This window comes from Haemorhous mexicanus, chromosome 3, assembly GCF_027477595.1.
Source record: "Haemorhous mexicanus isolate bHaeMex1 chromosome 3, bHaeMex1.pri, whole genome shotgun sequence".
Taxonomy (NCBI): Eukaryota; Metazoa; Chordata; class Aves; order Passeriformes; family Fringillidae; genus Haemorhous; species Haemorhous mexicanus.
In genome coordinates, this window is record NC_082343.1 from 62,143,660 (window position 1) to 62,171,405 (window position 27,746).

The following is a 27,746-nucleotide window of genomic DNA, read 5'->3' on the forward strand; positions in this document are numbered from 1 at the left end:
TGGGGTTTAAAACAGAACGGGATTTAAATCAGTGGACAGACAAAGAGGTCATGCTGCTTCTGATTTCTTTAAAAGCAGGGGTGACTTTCCTAGCCTGTGTACTCTAGAGGTGGCAGACCAGGTAGATAAGGCTCTCCCCTCAGCTCTTCCCCATGCCAGTCTGCAAAGCAGGTAGTCCACAAAGGCAGCTGCTGGTAACACTGAGAAGTGCTGAAATGCTCTGCCTTGGCTTTGAAAGGCAGGAAACCCCTGAAGGAATAACCTGCACCAGCCCTCTGCCCTGCAGGCACTGGCAACACAGTCCATAACTGAGCCCTCTGAAAATGTCCCTGGCACATCATCCTTCTGGGACACGCCTGAGGGCTTAGGGCAGAAGCCCAATCACTGCTAGGCTGGAGAGCTGTTCAGTGTTAGAACACCTAGATTAAACTCAAGAAACACAACATGTTCCTGAAGTATCTGTGAGGGGAGATAAGGTCCTTGTGTGCGAGTGTCATCAGAGAAAAGTTTGGTACCCTCAGGTCTCCAAAGAAGATCTCACTGGGCCCAATCCCTGCAGCTGTGCCTCAGAAACTCCCCCTGCAACTCCAGTAGAGAAAAAGCAAGACAAACAGCTACCGTTTCTTTTCAGGTAGCAAAGCTTCCACCCACACTCCCAGCCATACTGCACACTCAAGCACAGGATTCACACAAATGCAGAGAAAATGCAGAATGGTGGCTGAAGATCTCCAAGGTCTTCATCAGTGAGTGATCCCTACGTGCCAGACTCACTGGCCTGTACCCAACACTAACCTTTTGGACTACCCAAGGCAAGGCTCTGTACTGCAGACACTCACAATGGGATTTGGTTTAGGAACAACTACAGTGACAGAAAATGGTAAAACTGCATTGCCAAATTTGCTTTTACATAACAGGCTTTCATGACTCTAAACAAATCATAGGATGTTTTTAAGTGTTCCCTGATGTGGACCAGAAAATGTTTTTTCTTCTCTTTGAAGAAGACTGGGTTTCCAAACATGACTTCAGCTCTACTTACAGTGATAGACATTAAAAAAAATGTCACTCATAGTGAAAATTTTAAAAGTGTTTTTGAGGACAATCAAGACCAGTAGGTCCTTGATACAAAAAGGATTTGAAATAAACTCCTTCAACATTTCTCCCTTTCAATATCAAACCAAATCATTGACAAAAGAATTCCAAATTTTTTCACAGCTTCATTTTGCTGAAAATCAACACAAGTAATGCACAGAGCCTATTTCATTGGGATTTCTCTTTCTAATGAAAAAAACCCTTCAATCAAAGGTCTCCAGTTGTCCTAGAAATTTAGGAAAAAAGACGAGGAAATGTTCCTGATGTCTTTTTCTCTCAATTGAAAAAATTGATAGGCTCTATAAAAAGCATAAAATAGATTAACAGATAGGCAAGCAGATGCTCACAACTTTGAAGACACACCAAAAAAGTAGTCCTGGAATTCTGATGGGGATTTTCATAGCTTGTCTGTAGTCCTGACTGGTTCCCCAGGTGGAAAACAAATATATAATTGCTTTATATACTCTTATTAAAAAAAAAAAAAAAAACAAAACCAACCCTGTCATAATTTTAAAGTGTGTTGATCACAGTTTATTTTTAGATCTGACAAACCACAGAAACATCTCCAAAAATATTCTAAAGAAGCAGTGATCTTTCCAGCTTGGTAAGCAGAGTTGTTTTAAAAAGATCCTCCAAGCAATGGTACAGGCTAAACAAATCCTTAAGACCCCTCAATGGCCTTCCCAAAAGCCTGCCACATTCACCTATACATTGTTTTATAAAAACTTCTCACCTAGGCTAGCAAAGGTAGTCTTAACTATCAGCTCATACTCAGAAGCAGACCAAAGAGTCACCTCCTGAGAAGGAGAGCATTGCTCTGAAGACAGAAAGGGCTGCTTGTTGGAACATGGGCTGCAGTGGTGAGGAGCAACAGCAGCTTCATCTCTGTGCTAGAGAAGATACAGTTCACTGAAGACACAAGCAAAATGAGGAAAGTTGGTGAAAAGGCACTGGGAGGCAGTTGGGGAAAATGATGGTCAGGAAAAGGGGAAAGCTTCCAAAATGAAGAAGGATTTGATGCACAAATGATTCAAAACTAAGTGAATATTTTGCCAGGTGCAAAGCGCAAAGGAAGGCAAGGAAGAAAGTTTTACCCCTCCTGCTCTGGGGATGACATGTTACAGCTGGTCAGGCAGAGTGTCACCCCTGCCCCATGGCCAAGCTGCTGAAGCTATCTACAGCTGGGTACTCTATGATGGCTAAAAATTATCTCATCCCCTACACTTACTTACAACTTCAAAACTTCCTTCCAAGCAAGAGCAGTCATTAACCAAGAGGATCACCCTGGGTCAATTTCATCAGAAGTATCCCAGCACCAAATCTTCACACAAATTCTGGGCACTCTACTGTCTTAATCTTGTGAGATTTTTTTCTCTACAGCTTTCCCGTTATTCCCATCTTAGCTCTCCCCAAAACTCAAATGCATTTGTTCAGTTAGTTCAGGATTATCAAATATGTTTTGAATCCGGCAATTATGTTCCTGCTTAGATTTCTTGATAGATATCTGTAGAAGTTACCTTGGTGGGGTTTTTCTGGTTTTTTTTTTTTCTCTTATAGGATTAAATAATGAGAATGCACTCTTCTGTGTTGGCCTGAAGCAAAAGCAGGAAAAATTAAGGAATTTTGAGTAAAAACATAACTTTGGCAAGATTTGCTTTGGTGGCCTTCAAGAAATAAAAATTAGACACCTCATTTATTCAACTAATTTGACTTGAAATACAGCATGTGTCTTTTTCTTGCTGCAATTACATAATAAAAAGTCAAAAGTTCAAAGGGAATCAGCTCTGGACACAATGTAAAACCAAGCCTCTGCAGGAACAAACCTGTGAGCTCTAGCAACAGAAACACACATCTATACCTTTTCAAGGAGAAGAATGATTCAATTACACTATAGTAACTATGCTGTCCATCCTCAGCTATGATGAACAGTCTAAACAGAAAGGCTGACGCATAAAGGAAAAGTGTTGGACTCAAAAAGGATTGCTGCAATTTCCCTCAGACTTACTCTCTTTTTCTTTCCTGAAAAGAGTAGTGATTAAAATGGAAAACCAATAGAAACTGGAATTACAAACCATGTAATGCTGGTTTTGCTCTTGGTTTTGACTTTGTACATGTACTGATACTTTAAATGTTAGAAAAGATTTGTAACAACACATTTCATGTCCAGAATTAATATCTTGATCCTGTGTTTTGTAAAAGCTCTCCAACAGGGTCTAAGTGTTGTGACACTGTGACACTGACTCAGGTCAGCATTCTCCAGGGCTTTATTTTTGCAAGAGTTCAAGTGGGTACAGTAAACTCTGGTACAAGCTTCACCATGCCTCTGACTTTAACCTCATCTATAATTTATGTACAACTACAACTAAGAAAAAAATTAAAAGTTGCTCTGAATGTATTTAATTTTATTGTTTTCTGTTTGTATTTTTATATTTGGTTAACTTCCTGAATTTGCAACAACCACCCTAATTACAAACAAGAAACTTGAGGTTTAGGCACAAGTTTGAAAAATGTATATGTATTTTTTTTAATCTTAGATGTTTACTGTTGAGCAAAACCAGTCTTGCATTCCTTGAGAATTTCATTATACTTAACAAAGTTCCATTCAGGCACATTACCTCCCAAAAGCATAAACAAATTCCTTATGTCTTATTTGGAAATTGGACCAATAATTCTCTCTTTTTTGTGTCTGTTAAGAACAAGGCTGCGGAGCAAGCACTGAATTTATCAACGTGCTAAAGATAAAGATTGTGGATTTTGCCCAGGCTCCTTCTGATGATAGTTCAAAAGTCCAGGAATCACAGATATACAAAATGCATAAACAAATGCTACCCAAAGAATGGCTTTCCTTCCCAATCTTCTCAATCAATTTTCACCATTAAAACCAAAAGCAAAGACTTACCTGCCACATTCTCCTCTGCATTCTAAAATAACATATTTAGCCAGTGTTATTTCTCATGACATTTCTGTGTTATTTCTCATGATAGGTTACAAGAGCATAAATGTGTTTCTCCTTTAATTCTTCCTTTATTCTCACCTACTCTACCTCACTACAGATCTGTGCAATCAGACCCTGAGGACTTCGAAAATGTTCCTGATTCACTCCTTTCAGTGGTTTTCCTGATCATTAACAAGTTCCTAAAAATTACTTCATTCTTTCCCAAAAATTGTTGACTAGATTGTCCAGTGATAAAACTCCCTAATGCAGACCCAAAAAGTGAGAAACTTGTAGTGTCTCTCCTGTGTACCTCAATGCAGCTTGTTCCTGAGTGCAGCAGAGCAAGAGAAAACAGGGACTGGCTACCCAAGGTGTGGAGAAGAGGAGCACCCAAACTTTGCCGCAGACACCTCTCTCTTTTTCTGGCAAATGAGTTTTCCCATGGTTGAACTGACCTGAGCACAGTTTCTTGGTGGTGAAATGCTGTGAAGGCAGTGGGAAGGAAGCTGCCAAGCCCACCTCATCCTTGGCTGGCTCACCTACACCACTCTCCTCATACACCGACTTCTCCACTTCCTCCATTCCACCCCACTGCACCGCAACCCTTCCCACACAAACACATATGTGCACCTTTCTCTCCAGACCTGTTTAGCCTTTCCCACCCAGAACTTTGGCTGCTTTTCTCTGGGGACATGCTCAAATACGGCACATGGGTGGGAAGCTAACAGGAGGGATAAGTCCCTTTTCCACCCTCTTGTTATACTGCACTACTTCAAAATCCAAGTCCAGTCCTTCAGCTCCCACTCTAACAAGCCCTTCTCTGCCCACATGCCTCCTCTGCAGAACTGTACCAAACCCAGTGGCAGGGTAGGATGGTGGCTGACAGCCACGCTGCTGCTTCAGACTGTGCCTTGCAAGAGAAGTTGTGGTCACACAAGGGACGAGAGAGTAACCTCACAGCCAGGGCCAAGGCGTGAGGAACGCATCCTGCCTGCCTAGGACCCACAGAGTCCAGTTACTCATCATGAAGCAGACAGTGTGGATTTCACCAACACTAACAGTCCCACAAAAACAACCCTTTTCTATTAAGTTAGCAAAACTTTTCCTCACTGTGTCCTCTGCCTTGCCTCTGCCTAGCATTTTTCCTTCATTAGCCAAGAGCACTAATGTGGGAAAAGCCTTTTGTCAGACAGGCAGGGATTTTGCAAGCACTTTACAACTCCCACATGTCATCTTCCCTCCTGAGGCAGGAAAACAATTCAGTCACAGTCTCCTTACATCTGGACAGAAAAGCTGGTAGGAATGAATAAGAAAAACAGCGTGGTTTTGCAAAGCAGAGAACCATTCAGCTTGTTCCAGCTGTAGAAACCCCCCGTCTCCTTTCTCCAACCAACCTTTTCATTCCTAGAACACCCACTCCTCTTTTGCCCCTGCTTTTCTCCCCGTGAGAGACTGGCCAGGGTACACACAAATAAAGCACTTGCCTCGGTGACTTTTTGGGAAGCACAGTCCTTTCTAAACTTCTACTCCCCCCTGTGGCAGCTTGATGGCAAAAAAGAAATAGAAAGTGCACTTCCCAAGTCATGCACTCTACTGGCACTCTTTGCAAGCCATTTATCAAGAAAAATAAAGATATGTGAAGGCCTAGGTGAGTTATCACTGAATTTGAAAAGGTAAAATGAGAAAACTGCTCCCAGGGAATTTGAAAATCAACCCTCTGTATCTTGTGAGTGACAGAAGGAGAAAGGCTAGTTTTAAAACTCACTTGAAATTTTTATTACAAAGTTTGTAACTCACACAGGAATGCTGTTAGGACAGATTTAAGATTTTCAAATACCTTGCAAAGCTTAGGCAATACAAAAAGGCAGTTGATGAACTGTCTTTTCATCCCATGTCATAATTGAATCTCAAATAATCATACACATCTACCATGCTATTAAGGTTAGACTTCTCCACAAGATCCATCACACATAACTTCCTCACAAGAAATGCACCTCAAATAACTTCTTAGGCTCAATCTTCACAAAAACCCCATTGTCCAAAATGGTCAAAACAAACACCATACAGTAAAACCTAACCTTGATTTCTATTAAAAACCCTTTAATAAAAGGGTTATAAATGGAGTAATATGCTCAGAAACATGTGCTGTTAGTGAGAGTTCTACCACTTTTACGACATCATGCTTATTACTTAAAAGCCACCCATCAATAAGACATCTGTAGCAACATGGTTGTAAACACTGGACCTGAGACCATTGATGTTTAAAACAACTAGGTTTTCCCAATTAGTTCCTGCAGGAAATCAAAATATTTTAAACATGTCCCCACTTCCCTAACAATGTATGTTTCTTGGAGTATCTGCTTTTCTCGTCTCCATGTGAAAAATGGTCTGACAGAGAATTTCCCACCAACACCAGAGGGATCAGCAGTCGGAGATGTTTTTCACTCCTGGCCCAGTAGTTGCTAAATTTCACACACATCCGTGGGTCAATAAGGAAGCCACCTTGGCTGTTGTAGGTTACATCCCAGTTTCCCTGCCTGCGTCACTTGTACAGATGTATTTACACAGGGCACATACCACACATCACTTGCTGAGAAAACAGACAGCCAAGCTGGCAGCTGAACCATGAGGAACATAGATCAAATTCTATGATTTTTTCCTGAAAAATCATAGAATCTCTAGATTCTGGTGCCAATGCATTGAGGACATTATGTTCTTTTGCAGGTCAGCTGATACAGCGTGATTATGAAGACCTCCAGACACATTACAGACCTATACAATAAGCCAACTCCTCCACTTCCTCTGGAAGGACTGTGTAAACAGAAAAGCCCACTACACCAAGGCCAGTGAACTAAGGTTGTATCAAAACTGGGGGAGACATTTCTCTTTCATTTATCCTCAAAGAAACCATGCTGTCACCCACACATGTACTACCCTATCAGACAGCATGGAAAACGTATCCCACAGGATTCTCCCCAGGCCTCCACTCCACCACAGCTGCAATATAAATTAAGAGATCTCATAGTTTATGGCAAAGAAAACTGCATTTGTTAATAAAAGTCCTTAATTTGGTCAAATATTAATTAAACACTGATGTCTCAGCTTGGGGGGAAAAAAGCCCACAAACCCTCAAAAACTTACACTAACAGTTCCTGAAAGAAGCAGGTTGAAAAACTGAAAACAAGATCACATGCATTGTAGACTAAGCAGATCTGATTCTTTCCTGCCCACATAATCCATGACAGAGTGGGAGGAAGTGTTCGTCCAGCTGTTTTCCACGTGGTTCCTCTGAGAATCTCAAAAGGATTTCTGGTGTATGTTCTGAGTCAATCCCTGGCCACATTTCCTCTCCAGCCAGCAACAGCAACTTTTTATGAATTGTTAACCATTTATGGGACAATTGTCAAAGGAGTGGTTAGTGACTCTCTGCAGCCCTACACTAGTTGACTTACTGCAGCAAGAGGTTGCAAACCTCAGTCAAATCTGAGAAATAAACAACTGAAAGCCTCTCCCTCCTTACTCACCATTGCCAGCCGTGGAAGGACTCTGCGTTTCCCCAGAAAAACCCAGGACACAGCCAGCCTCCTCACAGAAGTAGTGAATGTTGCTCCTACAGATCTAAGACCAGATCTGTGGCAAATTTTTCAGAATAAAATAAGATAAACTGAATCTCGGGCTCAGTAGGTAAAGGACATTTAGCTTCACAGTACTCATAATCACACTTTCATGTGAATAGTTTAACATGTGCTTTGAATATCCATTTAGATTACTTCCAGTAATCACTTTGCTGGTTTAAGACCACACACATTCACAAAAACTCCAGTTACTTTTTAAGAATAAAGCCAGGTGCTTAAAGTAGCATTCTCAGAGACTCTAGAAGTAACAAAATATTTGCACCTTAATACACTAAGAAAGATATTACGGAAAACAACAAAACTCAGGTCTGCTAATGGGAACTGCATCTGATGGTTTTGCTTTAGCCCAATGGACTTGCACTTTTCAAATTCCAATATTTGGATGGCCAACAGTGCATTTAGTGAACTACCCAACTGATGCCAGCAGAGAATCTGAAACAGTATTTTGAGGAATTTGGACTAGATCTGCCATTTCAGCAACAAACATGTCCATAGCCTATGCCATCCACTGCCCCTCCCTGGCTTCTAATTCTGGTTCACTTTGGAGAAGAGCTAATGGCTCGCATTAGTAAGATTAGCTGACGTGAATTGTCATAGCTACAAGGTGAAAGGCTATGTACCACTCTAACCAAGCAGTACAAATTGCATAACACAGATAAGTTGCTTGACAGATCCTGGGAAATGTGGTCTTTTCTTTGCCTCTGTGGATTGATGAGATCATGCATCTCTTCAGAAAAGGATGAGTAAAAGTTCAGCAAGTGATCTACTTCAGAGCCCCTTCTATGCCTGCAGGTACATAGAATAAGCTACCAGATGACTTCTAAGAAAGAGAAATACCAGGCAACCACATTAATGATGGAATAAATCTCTTTATTTTTACTCTGTGTCTATTTCTGAGCTAGCAGAGTAAGTCTTTCTTGGAATCTGCATTTTAAGCAAAAGCCTACTAACGTAACTTTAACCAGACCTCTCCGAATTTTGAGATGTATTTATTACAATTTTAAAGAAATATCCTGGTGAGCATTTTGGGAAAGGAACTAATTGGCACACTAAACCCGAGGCAAGCCAGAAATGTCTGAAGCCAGCTACAAGCCTATCGTGATGATAAACAGCTCAGGGTCCAGATGTCCATATATGGCAAGACTTCCTATAAGACTGACAGTACTGTATGTGCATTGCGTATGGTTGTTGGATCAGATTCACATTCCTCGGGTATGTTTCTCTGGGAGCTTTTGATTTCCGCTTTGAGGGCTGGCTCAGACCTCCAATTGCTCTTATAAAAAAAATATCTGTGACTGAAAGTTGAAAATGTGCAAGATTCTTTCTTTAAGTACACAAACACTCCAAGTCTAGCCACTTTCCTGTAGTCTTGCCAGGTTTTCACTATGTCTGATACCTGATCAAGTGACTTTTTGGGGGAAGCAGGAAAAAAAAAAGAAGGAAAAACACAAGAGAGGAATGTAGCAATCCACACCTGTACATTTTACAAGACTTCACCAACTGAAGCTGATGTAGACACACACATACCGTATATAGCTGTGTAAACAAGTCTGCAAGGCTGGTGTAGTGAATTCCTAGTTTCAGCAAAAAAAATATACTATCTTAAAAGCATGTGCTGTATAAACACCTGCAAGGAAGTCAAAATTAGTGCATTTTAACCATTTTATGCATCAATTCCAGGATGTACTTGTCTAACCTGTGGCATACTCAAGACGCACCTGGATGTGGCATCCTGGGGTACTGTTTAGGGGTGATTATGGTGGGGTAACATTGCTGGCTGGACTAAATGATCTTGAAGGTCTCTTCCAACCTTGAGGATCCTGTGGTTGTCATCAGAAAGGATAAGCTGAAGACAGATTGGAGTCTGCAAGAACTGCCTTTGCTTTCAAGCTCCCTTTGCCCCTGTGCGTACATACACGCGCACCAAGGAGGTACCCATTGTTAGACACATCTAACAACATGGAAACCAAGATGACCAAAAGGCACTCCTGTGGACTCTGATTCTTACCAACCTGCATGTGCTGATACAACTTCTAATTTAGTAGGCTAATGCCTGATACACAGTGGTGCAAGACCAGATTTAGTTCGGAATTCAAGTAACTATTCAAGCCATTTTTCTCAGGGCAGCAAGTGTATGGGGCTTGCTGTACTTGGCCTGCAGTGGGAGGACTTAGGACAGTTTTATCCTTTAATTTTGGATTTCCTGGGTTTCTGGTAGTTTGTTACTTTTAAACATACTTTTTCTGTCAGTGAGATTCTTCAGTTTTGTTCCATAAAATTGTATCTCTTACATGGAAAGTTATAAAACATGTCTAGAGCCTCTCTCTCTCTCTCTCTGATGTTCTACCATATTTAGGCATTTAAAAAAGGCATTCTGTTTACCTGGTTACATTTGCATTTTGGTATGCATGTCATACATAGTTTGGTACACATACTATTTACCCAGCACTGAGGCCACTGGAGTCCTTCAAGTAAATACAGATTTTAGGAGACCTCATGGTTTTGGGAACATTTATTATTTACCATAACTGTTCCTCTGGGGTTCATTTTTTCTTTCAAAGACAATCTCATTTCTTTTAATGGAGAATTTCAAGTAGAAGAAATGACATCCAAATGACTTTACCAGACGCAGTATAATGCTGGCAGAATATAAGTAGCAGTTTTACAGCACAATGGTCCTACTGGGACATTACATAGAAGACCTTCTTTTCCCCTCATGAATCTTGTTTTACTATCACAGCATCATAGCATGGAAGTATGCCTACATATGGAGGGATGGAAAGAAGTGGGGAGCAAGGTAGAACAGCAGTGGGGGAAAGCCTGCATCCAAAAGATGACGTATCTCTTAAGGTACTACCAGATTTTAGATTGCTTATTACATGCATCAAGCCGGTCTCTCTTACTAAACACTAACATACTTCCACAGGTCAAAAGCCAAAACATTGGCATTCCTTGCGTTAAAGAGGAGGTCAAACAACATGACATCACTGAATATTCAAATCATACACAGGAGGCGGGGAAAGAGCCATCCTCCCGGTTAAAAAAAGAAAGGAAAAAAAACCCAACAATAATCATACCAGTTATCTGCAATGACTTAATGCAAGCCACAATGCTTACGTCCTGGATTCAGTCAAATACAAACCACAGTGTTAAGGTTTTGGCTGAATGAGGTGGCATGCCATTCTCTTCTTGTTGTAATCCTGGGGCGGACCATCAGGAAGGTTGGAAGCAGGGATGTGAGAGGAACGAGGAACGTGTTGCTCAGAAATGACAGCTGCACACAGGCAGTGGGAAAATAATAGCCACTTCTTCCATGCTTCAGACTCCACTCACTGTGCCAAGTATTTCAGAGTAAATAGGCACTCTCTCTATTCATAGAGAGCATCTATTAGGGAAGGAACACATTACAAATATTCAGTATGATTCAGTGGTACACAGAGTCAATTTATACCTGGTAGCGTAATTATACCTTTTTTCGGTGGGACCAAAGCGCCCGGACCGTTCGCCGCCGGACACCGGGTACTCCGCGCCACTCCCGATCCACCCGCCCCGCGTCCCCTGTGCCCGGGGGAGGGAAGAGGGACGAGCGGGGAGCACAGGGGAAGGGAAATAGCGGATTCCCCCGAACGCCCCTGGCAACCGCCCCGCCGCCCCTTCCCGCCGGACCCGCCGCTCGCCTCGAAATAACGCGCTGCCGGGGGCGGGGGGGCGGCCGGGAGCGCTGGCAGGGACGGGGACTCACATTTAAAACACATCAGGACGAAAAATAAAAAACCGTGATGGGGGGGTGAGAGTGTGCGCTGGGGGGGCGCAGCCGGAGGAATGCGGGAGTCAGGGGTCAGGGCCGCTCCGGGGCGGCGGCGGCGGCGCGGGGCGGGGCGGGCGGCGCGGCGCGGCGCGCAGGAATGCGCGGAATGTCGCTGTTTGTCCGCGGCCCCATTCAGCCCATTGGCGAGGCCGCGCCGCCGCCGCCTATAAAGGGGCGTCCGTCCCGGCACTCGGCAGTCACACAGCCACTCTCCCGCCGCATTCGGACGGAACGGAGCGGAGGAGAGCGGAGCCCAGCAACACCCGGCAGCAGCCACCCTCCGGCACAGAGCCCACGGCCCGCCGCAGCCCCGTCCGCGCCGCCGAGGAGATCCGCCCTGCGGGAAGCTCTCGGTTTACCTCGGCTCCCCTCGCCGCCCGGCAGCCCGACGCCGCCGCCTCGTCAGCCACAAGCCGCTGACCGCCGCAGGATGGTCCCCAACACCTTCGCCCCGTTCGCCCTAGCCCTGCTGCTCGCTCTCCTCAGCCCGGTAAGTGCTGCCACCCGCGGCGCCGCCGCGCCTGCCCCGTCCGGCCGGTCTCGGCTCTGACGCCCCCTCTCTCTCTCTCTCTGTCCCCCCCGGCAATTTCAGGAGGCTCAGGGCCAGGAGTGCAGCGGGCAATGCCAGTGCGGAGCCAGTCCCACCTGCCCCGCCGGCGTCTCCCTGGTGCTCGACGGCTGCGGCTGCTGCCGCGTGTGTGCCAAGCAGCTGGGCGAGCTGTGCACAGAGCGAGACCCCTGCGACCACCACAAGGGGCTCTTCTGCGATTTCGGCTCCCCCGCCAACCGCAGAATCGGCGTCTGCACCGGTGAGTGGGGGCCGGGGCTGCCGGCTGCCGCGGGAACGGAACAGGGTCCTGCCGGGCAGGGAGGGAGGAAAGTGGGAGCCTCCGAGACTCACGCTCTGCCTCCTGCCCCTCGCAGCTCGGGACGGCGCCCCGTGCGTGTTCAGCGGCATGGTGTATCGGAGCGGAGAGTCCTTCCAGAGCAGCTGCAAGTACCAGTGCACCTGCCTGGACGGCGCGGTGGGCTGCGTGCCCCTCTGCAGCATGGACGTCCGCCTGCCCAGCCCCGACTGCCCCTACCCGCGCCGGGTGAAGCTCCCTGGAAAGTGCTGCGAGGAGTGGGTCTGCGATGAGGCCAAAGAGCAGACTGCCGTGGGACCCGCACTTGCCGGTGAGTGGGGGGCTCTCTGCAGATGGCAGCCGGGGGAGGGGACACCCTGCATTATGGAGGCTAGGTGGACACAGGGCAGAGGCTGGAGGCCTGCAGTTAGTGGAATCACCCCACAGATTTAGTGTAGCTGCCTGAATTTCTCAGGAAAAGGAAGGAGCATTTAGAGGGCTGAGGTCAGGCAGTGGTCTCATTTTGGTTTTCTGTCTCCTGCAGCTTATAGACTGGAAGACACTTATGGTCCAGACCCAACAATGATGCGTGCCAACTGCCTGGTACAGACCACGGAATGGAGTGCTTGCTCCAAGACCTGTGGCATGGGTATCTCTACCAGGGTCACCAATGATAACGCCTTCTGCAGACTGGAGAAACAGAGTAGACTCTGCATGGTCAGACCTTGCGAAGCAGACCTGGAGGAGAACATCAAGGTGAATACAATTATCTTTATGTATGCTGCACTAGGTTGCTTCCATCCACTAGCAAAAGGACAGTGACCAAAAGTGCAGTGCTGACAGGTAGTCAGTTTCAAGTGGTTTACTTTGAAATTTGAGTTTTACCCTAGTGTTGATCACTATTTACAGTTAAATGTCCTTAGTTTTCTCTCATACTGTCTTACGGCACTATATAAGACAATCTTGCCTAATGATAATACAGTAAGGATTAGCACAGCTGCTCACCAGCAACTTGCAAGCTTAGTGTGCTTTGTGAAAGCCTAACTTCTAAACATCTTGTATTCACTTTTATCCTGACAGAAAGGCAAAAAGTGCATTCGCACCCCCAAAATCTCCAAGCCTGTCAAGTTTGAGCTGTCTGGCTGCACCAGCGTGAAGACCTACAGAGCTAAGTTCTGTGGTGTTTGCACTGATGGGCGCTGCTGCACACCCCACAGAACAGCCACCCTCCCTGTGGAGTTCAAGTGCCCCGATGGGGAGATCATGAAAAGGAAAATGATGTTCATCAAGACCTGCGCGTGCCACTACAACTGCCCTGGAGACAATGACATCTTTGAGTCTCTGTACTACAGAAAGATGTATGGAGACATGGCATAAAGCCAGAAGGAGACGCTAAGTGCATTATCAACTTGAACTGATTTGCATCTCATTTTGTAAACATGATTCAATAGCACAAGGTATTTAAATCAGTTTTTTTTTTGTTATTTCAACAAACTGCTTCGTGTGACTTAAGACAATTTTTCTACTGACCCCAAATGGTGATTTGAAGAAGAACATAAAACGGACAGTGGGACCACAGCAAGACACAGCTTCAGAACGTGTTCCTGAGGTGGTGTGATGGGGTTAAGGGAAACAGGCAGGAAAAGCAGATTCAAGCAAATGTTCCCTTAATGTGGTACAGCGTGCTTCATCTAGTAGTGCAATTGAGAAGAGACCATTAGCATGTTTGCTGGTGCTGGCTTAGAGACAGCAACAGCTGGAATGCAAACACCCAGCAAAGTGCTAAGCAGAAGGTGTTCTGTTAGTCAGGACAGTAATGTTTCAGCTCTGACACTCTGATTCAGATGGCTTGGCCAACAAGAATCAGAATCATGTCAATTAGACTGGACAGCTTGTGGCAGTTAATTTACCTGCAACAAGCTACTTTTTATGAATATTGTAAATACTGTGTGTATATATATTTGTACAGTTATCTAAATTAATTTAAAGTTTTGTGCTTTTGTTTAATGCTTTGAAAGTTCAATGATAGCCTCCTTTTTTGGAACAAGATAGGTAAGATTTAAAGCTTGTTTGACAATGCATTCAAAGCATGAAATAGATACTCTAGTGGAAATTGTTCAGATAGGGCCAAATGGTGAGTTGAGGTCAAGATGAAGTTGAGGTGCCTGTAATGTTACAAAGCATTCGTCTGGCAAAATATGTTTACTTAATACATTGTAAGACAAGTGGCTTTAAGAGAAATGGCTGTTCTGTAGCTCATCAGTCTTTCCACTTGAGCATTTGTTTCTTTCTTTGACTATGGCTCTTTTTGGACAGTTTATTTGTTGAGAAGTGTGACCAAAAGTTACATGTTTGCACCTTTTTAGTTGAAAATAAAGTATTTATATTTTTTATATAAACGGCCTGGTATTTCATTTACCTCTAGTCTCCACTATTCCTTTGCATGTTTCTAAAGGGGTTGCCATTGCACCAGATGAAAATCAAGTAATGTGTAGTGGGTTCTTTCTCCAGAATCACATACACTTAGGAATAAGCTAAAGATTTATTAATTCTGTTACTAGTGAACCAACTGTAGTTTCTTACTCTTCTGAATTTAGAATGGAGGGAAGGGCCAGGCTTGCTTTGCCAAGCCCAGTATGGCATTAGAAAATGCAGCAGGGCTCCTCATGCATCACGTGTAGTTTGAAAGGGGTCAGCTGATCGCCATGGTATTCAGCTGCTGCTGTAATACCCCACACAACATGCTTAATTTCATTGAGGTGTTCCGCAGGTTAAGGTTTGTTTTCAACTGAGGCCAGGAAAATATTTTTAATTACTAAAAGCAATGAAGTGGTTCTTGGCTCTAGACTCAAATCCAGATGTCCAAAATTTGGCGGAATTCACAGGGAATAGCTAATGAGTTGTATCATAAAAATCACAGAATACGACAGGTGGGAAGGGACCTCTAAAAGACATCTGATTTAACCTTCATGCAGTGTAGGGCTAATTTAGATGTAGCTTTACTTGAATTAACACCTAACTGTGGTATGGTAGAGCACTGAACTCTGGTGGCAATTATACAGATTATATTCCTGCTCGCTGACAAGGCCAAACCATTGCACGTGACAGTTCTGTGTAGAGTGTCTATGGGTTCAAACTCCTGCAGCGCCACAGATGAGAAGTATTGTAAGAGCTACACATTTTGATAATGGTCCAAACAGTCTTCTTAGATAAGCAAGAACTATTTGTAAGGACATTTGTGAGTCAATTCCCTCATCCCCCTGCAGCTAAAAGAAAAGCTTCAGTTCTGTGCTGGGACCTACATCAATAATAGACTTTTTTTGTCCCTTTATTAAGACAAGGAGATTCTTTGAATTCAAAATTAACCTTTGCACTAGAAGCATTAGTTCTTGTTTTCAGAAAAAAACATGCTCTCCAACAAGAATCCTTTTCAGGCAAACAAGTTCAATCTGGAATTTCCTGGTGCTGAAAGAGTGTTAGCTTACAAAAATGTCCATCCTTCCTGAGCACCTTCCAATCCCATTGATTTCAGCTAGCATTAGCAGCAAATCAGTGTAACACCAGCTTTGACTAATGATGAACAACAGAGCCCTAAACTAATGGGAAGTCAATGGGAGTCTTGCCAATGGCTTCACCAGGCTTTGCTCAAGGACATAGAAGCATTTTCCCTTCCTCTGAAAAATAAAAGGAATTCTCCTGGCATGAGGAAGTGGCTTTCTATGTCCCATACGAAATACTTTTGGGTAGCCTCTGGCTCTTATGCTCCCTGAGACTCTCCAGCATTTTTTCTCTATATTTTTTTTTTCAGATTATGAATCTTGTGCAGCCATTCAGCTCACCCTGGAAACACTTCAAACACTCGTACAACACTGAGGACTGGTTGCCTGACCATTACTGTGACTCCACCCCCAAATAACAAGAAAACTCTCATTTCTAGTTTCAGAAAGGACAGGATGTACGTGGACTTCATTCATAACCATCTCTATAGAAGCTCTCAGGATTAGCAGAACAGAAAGAAGCACAATGTACCTACCATGTTGGGATTAATTCCTGTGAGAAATGGGGTGCTTATTGGCACTGCTTAAGCGTGTTGATGAACAGTTCTGCTCTGCAGTCTTTTATCAGTTAGTATCAGATATTATAATGAATGACATTTCCTAATTCCATCATTCCTGTGAGCCTCACAACCACAAGATTCACTCATGTTCTGCTCCCAGCTCTCTGCAGTGTGGGCTGTATCTCCAACACCTAATCCATACCATGCTGTGGCTTCCTCTGGCACTGTTGTCCAGCTGTGCCTGGCAAACAAGGCTGGAGAGTCAGAGAGCAACAGCCGGGCTCTGGTTGAGGAAGGGCTGTCTGAAAGACACCTGCAATGGGGTTCCCCCCAAAGCAACCCAGGACCCCTGCCTGTCCTTTCCCAGACTGGGTGATGATGAAACTGCCTTGCCTGCCATCTGACACATTATTGCACTGTTTCACAGGCCAGCAGAGCACAGAAGAAGCCTGTCAGAATATTTTGATAGTGGTTTACTGTTGCCACTCTGAATTAAAATAAGGGAGTACACTACCTATGCAAATCTGTTAAGCATTGTTCCTCTCCCCTGAGCGTATCAGGGATCATAAATCTCAGGTATGCATTATAATGAATTGCACTCCTTTTTCCAGGAACATGTGTAGTCTTCTGACAGAAGCATATGTTTTACACCATTTCACAGGTGTTAGACCTCTGAAGGTTTTATCTCCGAAGGTAAAGAAATTTAAATATTTCTTTGTAAGCTCTCCTAGAGGTATAGGTAGGCATCATACTGTTTGTAAGGCTTTCTTTCTAAGGTATCCCAGGAAAAAGGAGCCCTTGTGTGGAATTTATGGCATCTTAAATGATGGCTACAATGTGGGCCTTTCAACCGTAAAGAGGTTTCCTGATTTCATTCTTTGTGCCTAAGATGCATAGATGGAAGAATAAAAACCTGAGTTCAAAAGTCCAAAGTCACTTACATGGGAGAGAACACTGGTTCACATTTCTTTCAAAATACCTTGTTTGGAAAGTCTGCTTTTGGTTGTTTGCAACCTCAGAAAATCCTATCGAGCAAGTTTGTTACTGTACTTTAAAAATACTTTATTCTTCTATGAAAGCAAATTCATTCTAATTACTACCTCCTTTAAATGGATCTCCAGCTATATTAATAGTACACTTGGTAAAGAATCACTGGAAAGTCAATACTAATTTGATAAAAGGTACTCAATTTAATATTAAACAGAAATTCAAGGTGGCTGGAGACCAGGGTATCAAATACTTTGAAACAGTTCTAAACCATCGTATTTCAGATTTTTGTACCGTAACACTTTTGCATGGATTTGCAGCTTAGCTTTCTAACACAATACAGATGTGAACAACAGACAGGGATTATAGCCCTTTCATATGAAATAGGCTTTACTCTCCAGATGGAAATTTGTCAGATTCCTCAGAGCTAAGACACATCCAAAAGACACTAGTTAAAAAAGTCTTCAAGAATGAGCCACTTTTAATGATCTGCAACCACACAGGAACAAATAAGTCTTTGAACAGTATCCAGTTGTTTGTCTCACAAAGACGGGGACTCAGCTGAGAAAACTGACTTTTGGACACCACTAGAAATAGCATATTTTTCACTAGATCATTTGTGTTTTTCTTATGTAGCATAGTTTTTCAGACCTCGCACTTGAAGAAAGCTCTCATTTCATTATCCTGAAAAGGACATTAAATATAAGAAGGAACAGTAATATTCTTAACTGAATATATAATAATTCAACAATTCTGACTTTGTATCCTACCACCAAAAACACAAGTTCTTTAAAAAAAGTGCTTAAATGTGGCTTTAACTGATGTTATACATATGGAAGTAGTTAGCAAGGAGAAGTTGGGATGAAATACCACTGTAAGGCTTTGCCCAAAACCCAAGAAGAATCTGAGAGAGGAAGTAGTTCAGTTAACTTATTTTTCCTCTCATTTTCCACTTTTTTTCCTCCCTGCAGTTCCTTTGATTCATGTCCATAAATGGGCATACCAAAAGCCACTACATTCTCACAGTGTTTTTCAGCCTGCCTGGAACCAGGAAATACCAGGAATTTCTTCAAGGAACCTGTTCCCAAACTGTACTAAAGCTTCAACACATTTAGTGTTTGAACAGAGTTTAGAAGCATGACTAAGATCCCATCTCCACTGCACAATTCAACGTTGCTGCTGCATCAGGGAACAACTGTTTGCAGTCCTTTGTGCTTGCCCTGGCTTTTTCAGCTCTTCTCTGTGCTAGTCCAAGCCCACATCCCCAGAGTAGTGAACGTGAGCCCATTCTGAAATGTCCCACCCTGAAACATCTGGCTGCATATTGTGACAGCATTCCTCAGCTCCTGTCTGTTATTGGGGCAGTGCCAATTGCAGGACTATATACATTTGCTTAATGGTAAGTAAATTCAACCCTGGCAGGAGTATAATGGTGTTTATGTTGTGAGGAACAAAGCATTTTACAGCCTCCTGAGCAGGACCAAAAGGCTGCTAACAAACTACTGCAGTGCTAATACAATCCAGTGGTGCCTCCATTCATTACTCAGCCCCATTAACTGAGCCACTGAAAGAAATGCGCAATCCAAATAAATGTTTGTTGGTTTAAATTAGACCTATTAAAAGCAGGTATTTAGCAGCTTTCAGCAGCTACGAAATATGTTTTCCTGCTCCTGAGCTGAATGCTAAGAACCAGCTTTTCAGCCAGTTTTCAGGACTCCAGTCAGCCTAGCTAACTGACATAACTGCAGTCAGACTGGTTTGGACCACCTGTGACCCAAAATCCTAAGGCAGTACAATTTTAGGGGAACTGCATGGGACTGTGTGCCTCGGAGGTCTTCTGGGAGGACACAGGCTGGCTCCTGTGGCATTTGCTGGGCAATAAGCACTTCCAGGAGCACAAACTGCACAAAACAGTGTTCTGCAAACAGCTAAAATTACAACATAGTACAACCTGCTAGGGAAGCGATAAGCCAGTGAATCTGGTAAATGAAAGAGAAGGATAAGGATTCAAATTAGATCTGAAATATTCAAACTTTAGACAATGCAACATGTGGGAAGGCAGTTGATATAATCTTAATGCACTGTGATATGGTGTTAAGTATGCTTTTTTTAATTAACAGAGCAATGGGAATAAGTAAGAAGTCATATTTGGCCTTTTCCATTTATACATGCCGTTCTAATTCTAAGCTTATTGTGAGGTTAAAAAGTCCAAAATCAGTAAGTTAATCAAGATTCTGAAATCTAATATGTTAGGAGTTAATGAAAAAAGCCAGCTCATCTTACCTTGGGAACTGCCATGAGCATCTCTCAGTGGGCTTCCCCATCAGCCTCCTGGCTGTAGTTACCCATCTGGGGGAATCTGCTCAACTGAGGTTTGTCTTCACCTGTGACTCAAAGGATTTTCATACGATGACATAGAAATTAAATATTTCTTTCCTTACATCCTTACAGCCACAGCTCCATAGTGACTAAGTAGTCACCTTGGAAAGAACTTCATAGATAAGAACATGCCCCAGCCAGTGATCTTGAATGGATCCCAGCATGGCTAATGCCTGTCCCAGCACGGCTAATGCCTGTGAGAAATCACCTGGGATCAGTATCTTCGAGGGAAAGCAACATTTGGTTTTTCTTGCTGTGCTACAGCATTGCTGCTTATCCTTATGGTCCACAGGAGTACTAAAGATCACTCTAGAAAGTGCCATTTTATTTTCCAGTCATTTGATTACAGACACCAGGAAATGCTGTTAGAGAAGAATTGGCAGTGCTATCCCATTTCACAAGAGGGTGCCTGACTTAGAGCTAGTCACCATGGAAAACACCTTGAGTAAGGCTATTCTGTGAGGTTTAACCTTACACACACACACGCATTTACACACACAGACATCCCCATTGCAGCTGCCTGTATCATCTAGATATTCTCATGAAGATGCAGTTATAATGCAAATGTAGCACCTTATGCAATGGTCTGCTCTACAGATGTGACTATGCTTGTGGTACCCTTTGGATAACTGCATGCAATGGCGATTTTTAGTTATGGCTTTTCTGACTTCTGCAAGAATATAATAAGCATGGCAAATCTTGTAAGTACAACCAGCCTTAGGAGTGCAAGGATTATCTACATAAAAGCTTGGGGTTTATGTGAGGAAATAGTGGACTTTCTACATGCAGAAATGAAGCAAGACTCTTGAGTGAGTGCTTTCATTTTATACAGTTGAAAAGCAAATTAGAGGCTATTTATGTAATGTTTTCTTTGGCTTCTGCCTGGAATTCTCCACAGACCTTATCATAAAACAATTTATTAGAAACAATATGTATATTTGTTAACAACCACACACAGACAAATACAATGGCTCTCTCAACACAAATCACAGACAAACAAGCAAAAGGCTGATAAAATCTCTTTGTGCTGTGCGGTTACTTCTGGTTGTGAGAGGCAGCAGGATCTTCTTCCAAATAGTTTACAGTTATGCCTAAAATCTCTCTAAGATTATTTATTAGACTTCATCAAACCAGTCTTCAAATATTTCTTTGCTCTGTACATCCACACCAGGACAAGTTGTGGGCTAGTGGGATTGCACAAAAACATCCTGTCTTTTAGACAGAAAATAAAGAAAGCCTGGCACCTGTATTTTGTCTGTCTGCTTTTCCAAAACAAGGAGGAGACAAAAGTTGGTCTGTCATTTTATTTCATGAATTAATATAGATAAAAGTGGTTTCATTGATGAGGTGACTACAAGTATATAATTTCTAGTAGATGATGCTGTTTATAGATAGCGTAGGGAGTACAGCAATATATTCCTCGCTAGCACCTAATATCCCACGTGAGCCGCTATCAGACTATCAACTCCCGAAACACCAAATTACTACAAACACCATGTCAGGTCCCGGCTGGCACAGAGCTCTGCCAGACTTCACGCCGGAGCGCAGGAACGAGACCGGGCTCTTCCTCTGCATCACACTGACACCGCGTGGCAGCTCTGCAGCCGCCTTTTGCTCCGGGTACAAACCTGGCCTCCCTACGAATGAAGCTAAACAAGCTCCTGCTCTTTCTGGTGGAAGGTGTTTGATTACTCACTTGAAACAATTCCTGCTATTTTGTTACGAGGGATGATGTAAACATAGACTTGTTTGAAATACAGGGAATCTTTCTTATTTTCTCAAAGTGAATTAAAGTAACAGCTACACAGTTCTGCCCGAGCACCATGTTTTACTTAGATATCATAGCAGCATTGTTATCTATATTGAAAATACAGAAAATGAAACCCCCGAAGTGCGTGGCACCCACCCTGAAGGAACAAATCACTATAATGTGTCACAATACATCACAAGAGTTTTCACCAGCAGGTACCTGGAAAAATACACAGAAAAAGAGGTTTATTTATTGAAGATGATGTTAAAGGAGAGTATGTTTTAATTGTCTTGCTTTTTATCTTGCATGCTTCTTAACAGCTAATCAACACTCCAAGGCTCAAGTTTTAGGATGAGCAGAACTTGCTTCTCCTCCCTAGGCAGATACAAATTCACACGTAGGCTTTGGGTATCTGTCAGAGAACCATAAAATTATCTTATGTAATTACATCTCCTTTTTTCCAGATGACTAATTATGTTACAATAAGCTTTTGAGTTAAATGGTTGAAAGGGACAAATTCCCTCCTGACTTCTTCAACATGCATAGACAATGAATCACATTCATTTTGTGCAGATTTGGTCTGCTTAATAGGTCTTTGACTCTGATGCTCTGGATCTAACCCAAACTTACTGCAAAAACACTCTGATCCCGCTCCCTACTTGAGACCCACTAATATGAAATGGATTTAGAAGTACAAATGGGCCAGAGGGCTGCTGTGCCATTTTCTCTGGATTGTGTCGGCTGCAGGTGTCAACTGCCCAACAGAATTGTGGAGCAGGGTCTGACACATGGACTGCTACACTACTGAGACTCAAAAAAGTGGTATGAAATGTGTATATTTGTAAGGCCCATAATCATCCTTCAGAAGGTAATATGTTTTCTACATTTCATTTGAATAACAACTTTATTCAATAGCAGCAATGATGGACTGGCCATTCTTAGTCACTCAGAACCAGAGATTCACCTGAGATTTGCTTTCCTTACTCTGCTCCTTAACAGCACTCTGCACCTCATCTGCATGAGCAAAGAACTGAGGCTTTTTAGAGACACATATCCTCAGATCATCTTCCCCAGGTGAACAACTTTTAACAAGGCATCTTCTTCAGATCTTTTTCAATGCTTTTTTTCAACTAACCTGACAGTAAAAGTTCAGTGACTCTCAAGCCCAGCACAAGACGCAGAAGCCTTGAAGTATCAGTATCACTCAGTCAGGCAGATGTCAGAAAAATCTCTTTGGTCTCCTAGTGTCACCCTGTCACCCCCCTCCTTGGAAAGAAGGCAGTCTTGTGGACAGCCCAGCTTCGTGCTCACCATCAGCCTGCTCCTAACTCACCCATTTGTTCAGCTTCTAAATCCCGACCAAGAGTTACATCCCATAACTACCTGTGCACAAGCACTGCTCTCATGTTCCTGGTTTGAGAACCCAGGTTGGGCAAACATTTGCTTACACAGTTTGGCTTACACAGAAATCCTTCTGCTTCTTTTTTTATGTAAAAGGTAGTGGCTCAGCTAAACAGGTCTAAGAACATATTTGCATTCACTTCTCCTCTGAGCACTATATTCCCTATGTATGTATTTTGCATTGTGATTCAGTCTTAACACTGATGTTCTAGTTGTTTTCAGGATGATTTTGAAATTTTTGTCATACACACACTCCAACAAAATCATTATCTACGTGAAGTGTCACATCTTATACCATCAAAATATGCTATCTATTATGTATCTGAAAAAAAACCATCTTCCAAGGAGAAAGCTAAAATCGATGCATGTCTTGTTTCCAAGTTGAGGCCTTAGGAAAGTGTTTGCCATCAACCAACTCAAACTTTCTCTTATTAACAGAGGAAATTGTTTCTTTGTCACAGGTTTATCTAAGCCCTTTGGGCCAAAAGAACCTTTTGGTTATTGCTTTTTCTCTTTAAGGAAGCTGTGGGCTTGTTCTTGTTGATAGACCTATTTCCTCCAACACCCAAACATTGCCCTTTTTGATGCCTTGTTAGTAATGGAGCACATGCACTCTTGCTGAAATAACTACAGCTAAGTAATTTTTGTGGACTCTGACACTAAATTCCACATGGCTTTTTCTTGCATGTAGGGGTTTTTCATGTAATACTTCAGTTTCACCATCATGTTTTTCATAACAAATTTCTTCACTTTTCCAAGGCTTTATTTTGGTATGGATTATCCTTTGGCAAATTACCATTGTGAAGGAGTCATTGTGGATGTTGTAGGAATCTCCATATTTCTGTATTTAAGGAAGCTACATGTCAAGGAACTACATAAAACCTAGTGAATCTGAAAAGACATCAATATGTTCTGAGCTTGCAGCATATGGGGGCTGGGAGTCTGAGGTCATGTTTTAGTCTTCTTGGGTTTTTTGTTGGTTTTTTTTTTTTTTTTTTGTGGTTGTTTACTTTTTTGTTTTTTGGTTGCTTGGGGTTTTTGAAAGCTTTGGACAACCAGGTTTATAATATGTAATCTCCAAGATGAAATCCATTTCTGCAAGACCTCATAAGAATAATTGAGTAATTTTAATTTCTTAATTTAATTAATAAATTAAATGGTTGACACGGAGTCACAATTCACTTCTGCTCTGTTGAAGCCAGCAGTGGGAGATGGCAAAATGCAATTTAAGTGATTTTAGCTCACTTGTACAAGAAAGTTCCACTGGTGTGTTCCATAAACAGGATATACAACAATTTATATGAAAGTAAAATCTTCTTTGGTAATGGGAAATGACAGCATAACCTTCTTCTGCAGAATTTTGATTCTCTGCACCTCAGTAATTCAAGCTTCCCCAGGCTCTCATCTCTAAAAATTCTAATAGGTGTGTTAGCTAATTATAAGAATGGTACCTTATAATGAGCCTAGGAAAGCACATTCTTTTCAGGTGGCTTGCCTTGATTTCTACTGTCCTGGGGCCCTGTTTCCTTGGAAAATTACACTGTTAACAGATCATTTCCCAGTTATTCCAAATCAGGCCAGAAGAGGGCCAGATATCACCAGCAATTCTATCTGTGTTCACTATTCATTCAAAGTATTATGTCTCTATAAGTCCTTAAACAATTTATTTTAAACACCAGAATCAATCCCTTACATCTTTTCCTTCTCCATGTAAATACAGCTTTAGACCTAGTTACAGGACTGTGACAAAGACCCCATTTTTTTTATAGTAGACTCTCCCATCTTCTGCAGCCAGCAGAAGACTTAGAAGCCAAGCCACAATATTTAAAAATTAATTCATCGCCCTCAAGCAGTGTGCTTTCTGCCACAGAGAAATTCAAAGCTCTGGCACAGATGCAGGATGGCAAAGGTAAGAGAGAGACATTTGAAGAGACAAAGAAATTCCCTGTCAAGCTTCAGACCGAGGCTGGTGCTAAAGCATGGCTTTGCCAGAGTGCCACAAATGCAGAGACTCATAACAACTAGATGGGAAGTTATCAAATGCGACACACATCTGCAAAAAGGGCTGGAAGGAGATCTGGGGAACTACATGCCCATCAGCCTGACCTTGGTTCCAGGGAAGGTCATGGAGCAGATCATGTTGAATGCAATCACATGACATGTCCAAGACAACCAAGGGATCATCCCAATCAGCACGGGCTTAAAAAAGGCAGATCCTGCTTGACCAATCTCCTTTTATGAAAGGCTGTGGGTGTTGTTTACCTAGACTTTAGTAAAGCCTTTGACACCATTTCCCACAGCATTCTCCCAGAAAACCTGGCTGCTCATGGGTTGGGTGGGTGGGTGGGTGGATGCTGGGTAAAAAATTGTGTGGATGGCTGAATCCAGAGAGTGGTGATGAATGGATTTACATCCACGTGGTGGCTGGTCATGAATGGTGTTCTCCAAGAGTCAGTACTGGGACCATTCTGTTTAACATCTTCAGTGATAACTTGCATGAGGGGATCAAGTGCATCCTCAGTCAGTTCACAGATGACACCAAGGTAGGTGGGAATGTCGATCTGCTGTAGGGGCAGGAAGGCTCTGCAGAGGGATCTGAACAGGCTGGATTGATGGGCTAAAGCCAGTAACAACACAGTGAGGTGCTGAATCTGGCAGCTGGGTCACAACAACCCCATGTAACCCTTCAGGTTTAGGGCAGGGTGCCTGGGAAGATGCCTGATGGAAAGCACCTGGGGGTGCTGGTCAACAGCAGCTGAACATGAGCCAGCTGTGCCCAGGTGGCCAAGAAGGCTGATGGCATCCTGGCCTCTATCAGCTATAGTGTGGCCAGAAGGGCCAGGGCAGGGATCATCTCCCCTGTGCTCAGAACTGGTAAGTCCATGACTCAAATCCTGTGTTCAGTTCTGGGCCACTCACTACAAGAAAGACACCAAGATGCAAGGGCAAGTTTAAAGAAGGGCAGCTAAGCTAGTGAAGGGTCTGGAACACAAGTCCTGTGAGGAGTGGCTGAGTGAGCTGGGGTTGTTTAACCTGGAGAAAAGAAGGCTCAAGGGTGACCCTATCACTCTCTACAACTGCCTGAAAGGAGGTTTTAGCCAGGTGGGGGTCAGCCTTTGCCCCAGGTAACAAGTGAAAGGATAAGAGGAAAACAGCATGAAGTTGCACCAGGGGAGTTTTTGGGTATTAGAAAAATTTCCTTACCAAAAGGTTTGCGAAGTAGCAGAATAGTCTGCTCAGAGACGTGGTTACTGTCCTTGGAAGAATTTAGGAGATGTGTGGATGTGGCACTTAGTGACATGGTTTCATGGTGGACTTGGCAGTGCTGGGTTAATGGCTGGACTCGATCTTAGAGGTCTTATCCAACCAGAATGATTCTGATTCTCTGACTGTCAGCCATGCCTATGTGCCTTATGGACATGATCAAAAGGCAATTCTGCTGTCTTCTGATCAGTAGATCAGTCTGGAGTTTTGGGGTGACTCAAAACTCTTTCATCTCACTGTATTTGTTTTATTTCAGTAAATTAAAAATAGAGAGAACTAAATATGCAATAAATGGCAACATAAATTTGACACATGTTGTGGCTAAGGAGGAATACAATAATTTGCAATGGTATCCTCTAAAATCTGTTTCCAGGCTTCCATAATTATTCTAAGTTTGTCCATGGTCTCCACAGCAGCCTTTCCTGAGGCTCTAGCCTGGTGTGGTGACTCACAGTGGTTCAGCAAAGGACTCAGCTCCTTTCCAAGGAGTCTGAGTCACAGGATGCCAAACCTGGACTGGTTTCCTGTAATGTAGAGGTTCCTGAGCTATGGTAGATGTACCACGCATGGTACACAAGCCACCTCAGCATGGTTCTCCAACACCTCCCAGACATCGCCGCAAGGTATGCGAGGGTAAGTAGGAGATGTTGCTGCTGCTGGCAAATAAACGCAAATATTTGGAAACTTGTGCTTTAATAAGTTGCTGGACTCTTACTGACTCTGCCCCTGAACTCCTCAGAAAAGCAAAAACAGTTTACCACAGCCCAGCAGTAAAAGTGCTGAATATAGAGCTCACCATGAGCCCTGGGCTGGTTTCCCAAGCTCATTAGTGGTGCTGCTGCGGGCACAGAGTGTTACAGCAGCTGCCCTGTGACCCTGCAGCACTAGAAGTTCTTCACGGTGCTCTTATTCCTGAGGGTCCACTCTGGAATGGTACATTGGGCAACTCCTTCTGGCACAGGTACCTCCTCAGCAACAAGCTTTGCAGCAGACGTTGAAAGAAGGGAGGTCAGAAATAAGATCTTTGCCTCTTAGATTAGCGTCCTAACCACAGAGTCACAGATTGAGGCTTCCTTTTATATTTCTTTCTGACTTCTGATCCCCATGAATCTCATTTTCCTGGAAAAGTGGGTGCCCTCCCATGCAGCAGATGGGTAGCTCCTTCCAACTTGCTGAGTATGGTTTATAACCTTGTATTTAAAGGGATAATTTTGTACTTTGAATCTGCTCAGACTAAGGAAAGGCAGGAGCCCAGGCCACCCACTCACCGGATGACACAGGGCAGCCTCTGGCAGGTGCTTTTAGCAGAGAGCTGTTGTGCACTAGGCTGGACACAGTGGTTCAGTGTATTCGGGATGTGTTGAGAAGAAATTTAGATCCTCAGGTAAACAAGCAAGAAACTCCAACATATTAGTCAAGCAAATTACCTCTCAGTTACTGACAGTAGCAACCAGTGATATAAGTCGGTACCACCTAAAAATCTCTCAAGGCACATGACTTGTGACACGTTTCACTTCTAGACACATCCAGACCAATGAGCTGAAGTCTGCTCTTCCTCTGCCTTTTCCACTTGAAAGAAGGCCACACTACACAGGA

General features: G+C 43.2%; 1 protein-coding gene and 1 long non-coding RNA gene across 2 annotated transcripts in view; one reads left to right on the top strand and one right to left on the bottom strand.

The window, feature by feature from the left end:
* Positions 1-11,475, bottom strand: part of LOC132325137 (uncharacterized) — a 44,045-nt gene extending 32,570 nt beyond the window's left edge. The window contains exon 1 of the long non-coding RNA XR_009485840.1: positions 7,549-11,475. This is a non-coding gene — a long non-coding RNA (uncharacterized LOC132325137). The remainder of the gene's footprint in view (positions 1-7,548) is intronic.
* A 98-nt stretch (positions 11,476-11,573) lies between these two features.
* Positions 11,574-14,711, top strand: CCN2 (cellular communication network factor 2). The gene is made up of 5 exons (XM_059842079.1): positions 11,574-11,957; positions 12,060-12,276; positions 12,392-12,643; positions 12,857-13,068; positions 13,393-14,711. The coding sequence occupies exons 1-5, from the start codon at positions 11,574-11,576 to the stop codon at positions 13,687-13,689; spliced, it is 1,362 nt and encodes a 453-aa protein (XP_059698062.1). The 3' UTR covers positions 13,690-14,711.
* The last annotated feature ends 13,035 nt before the right edge of the window (positions 14,712-27,746 follow it).

Excerpts from the sequence above, each read along its gene's own strand:
- CCN2 (XM_059842079.1), top strand. The coding sequence starts at position 11,574 with ATGTCGCTGTTTGTCCGCGGCCCCATTCAGCCCATTGGCGAGGCCGCG. Across the intron at positions 11,958-12,059 it reads TGCTCGCTCTCCTCAGCCCG|GAGGCTCAGGGCCAGGAGTG; the intron begins GTAAGTGCTGCC and ends CGGCAATTTCAG. Across the intron at positions 13,069-13,392 it reads ACCTGGAGGAGAACATCAAG|AAAGGCAAAAAGTGCATTCG; the intron begins GTGAATACAATT and ends TTATCCTGACAG.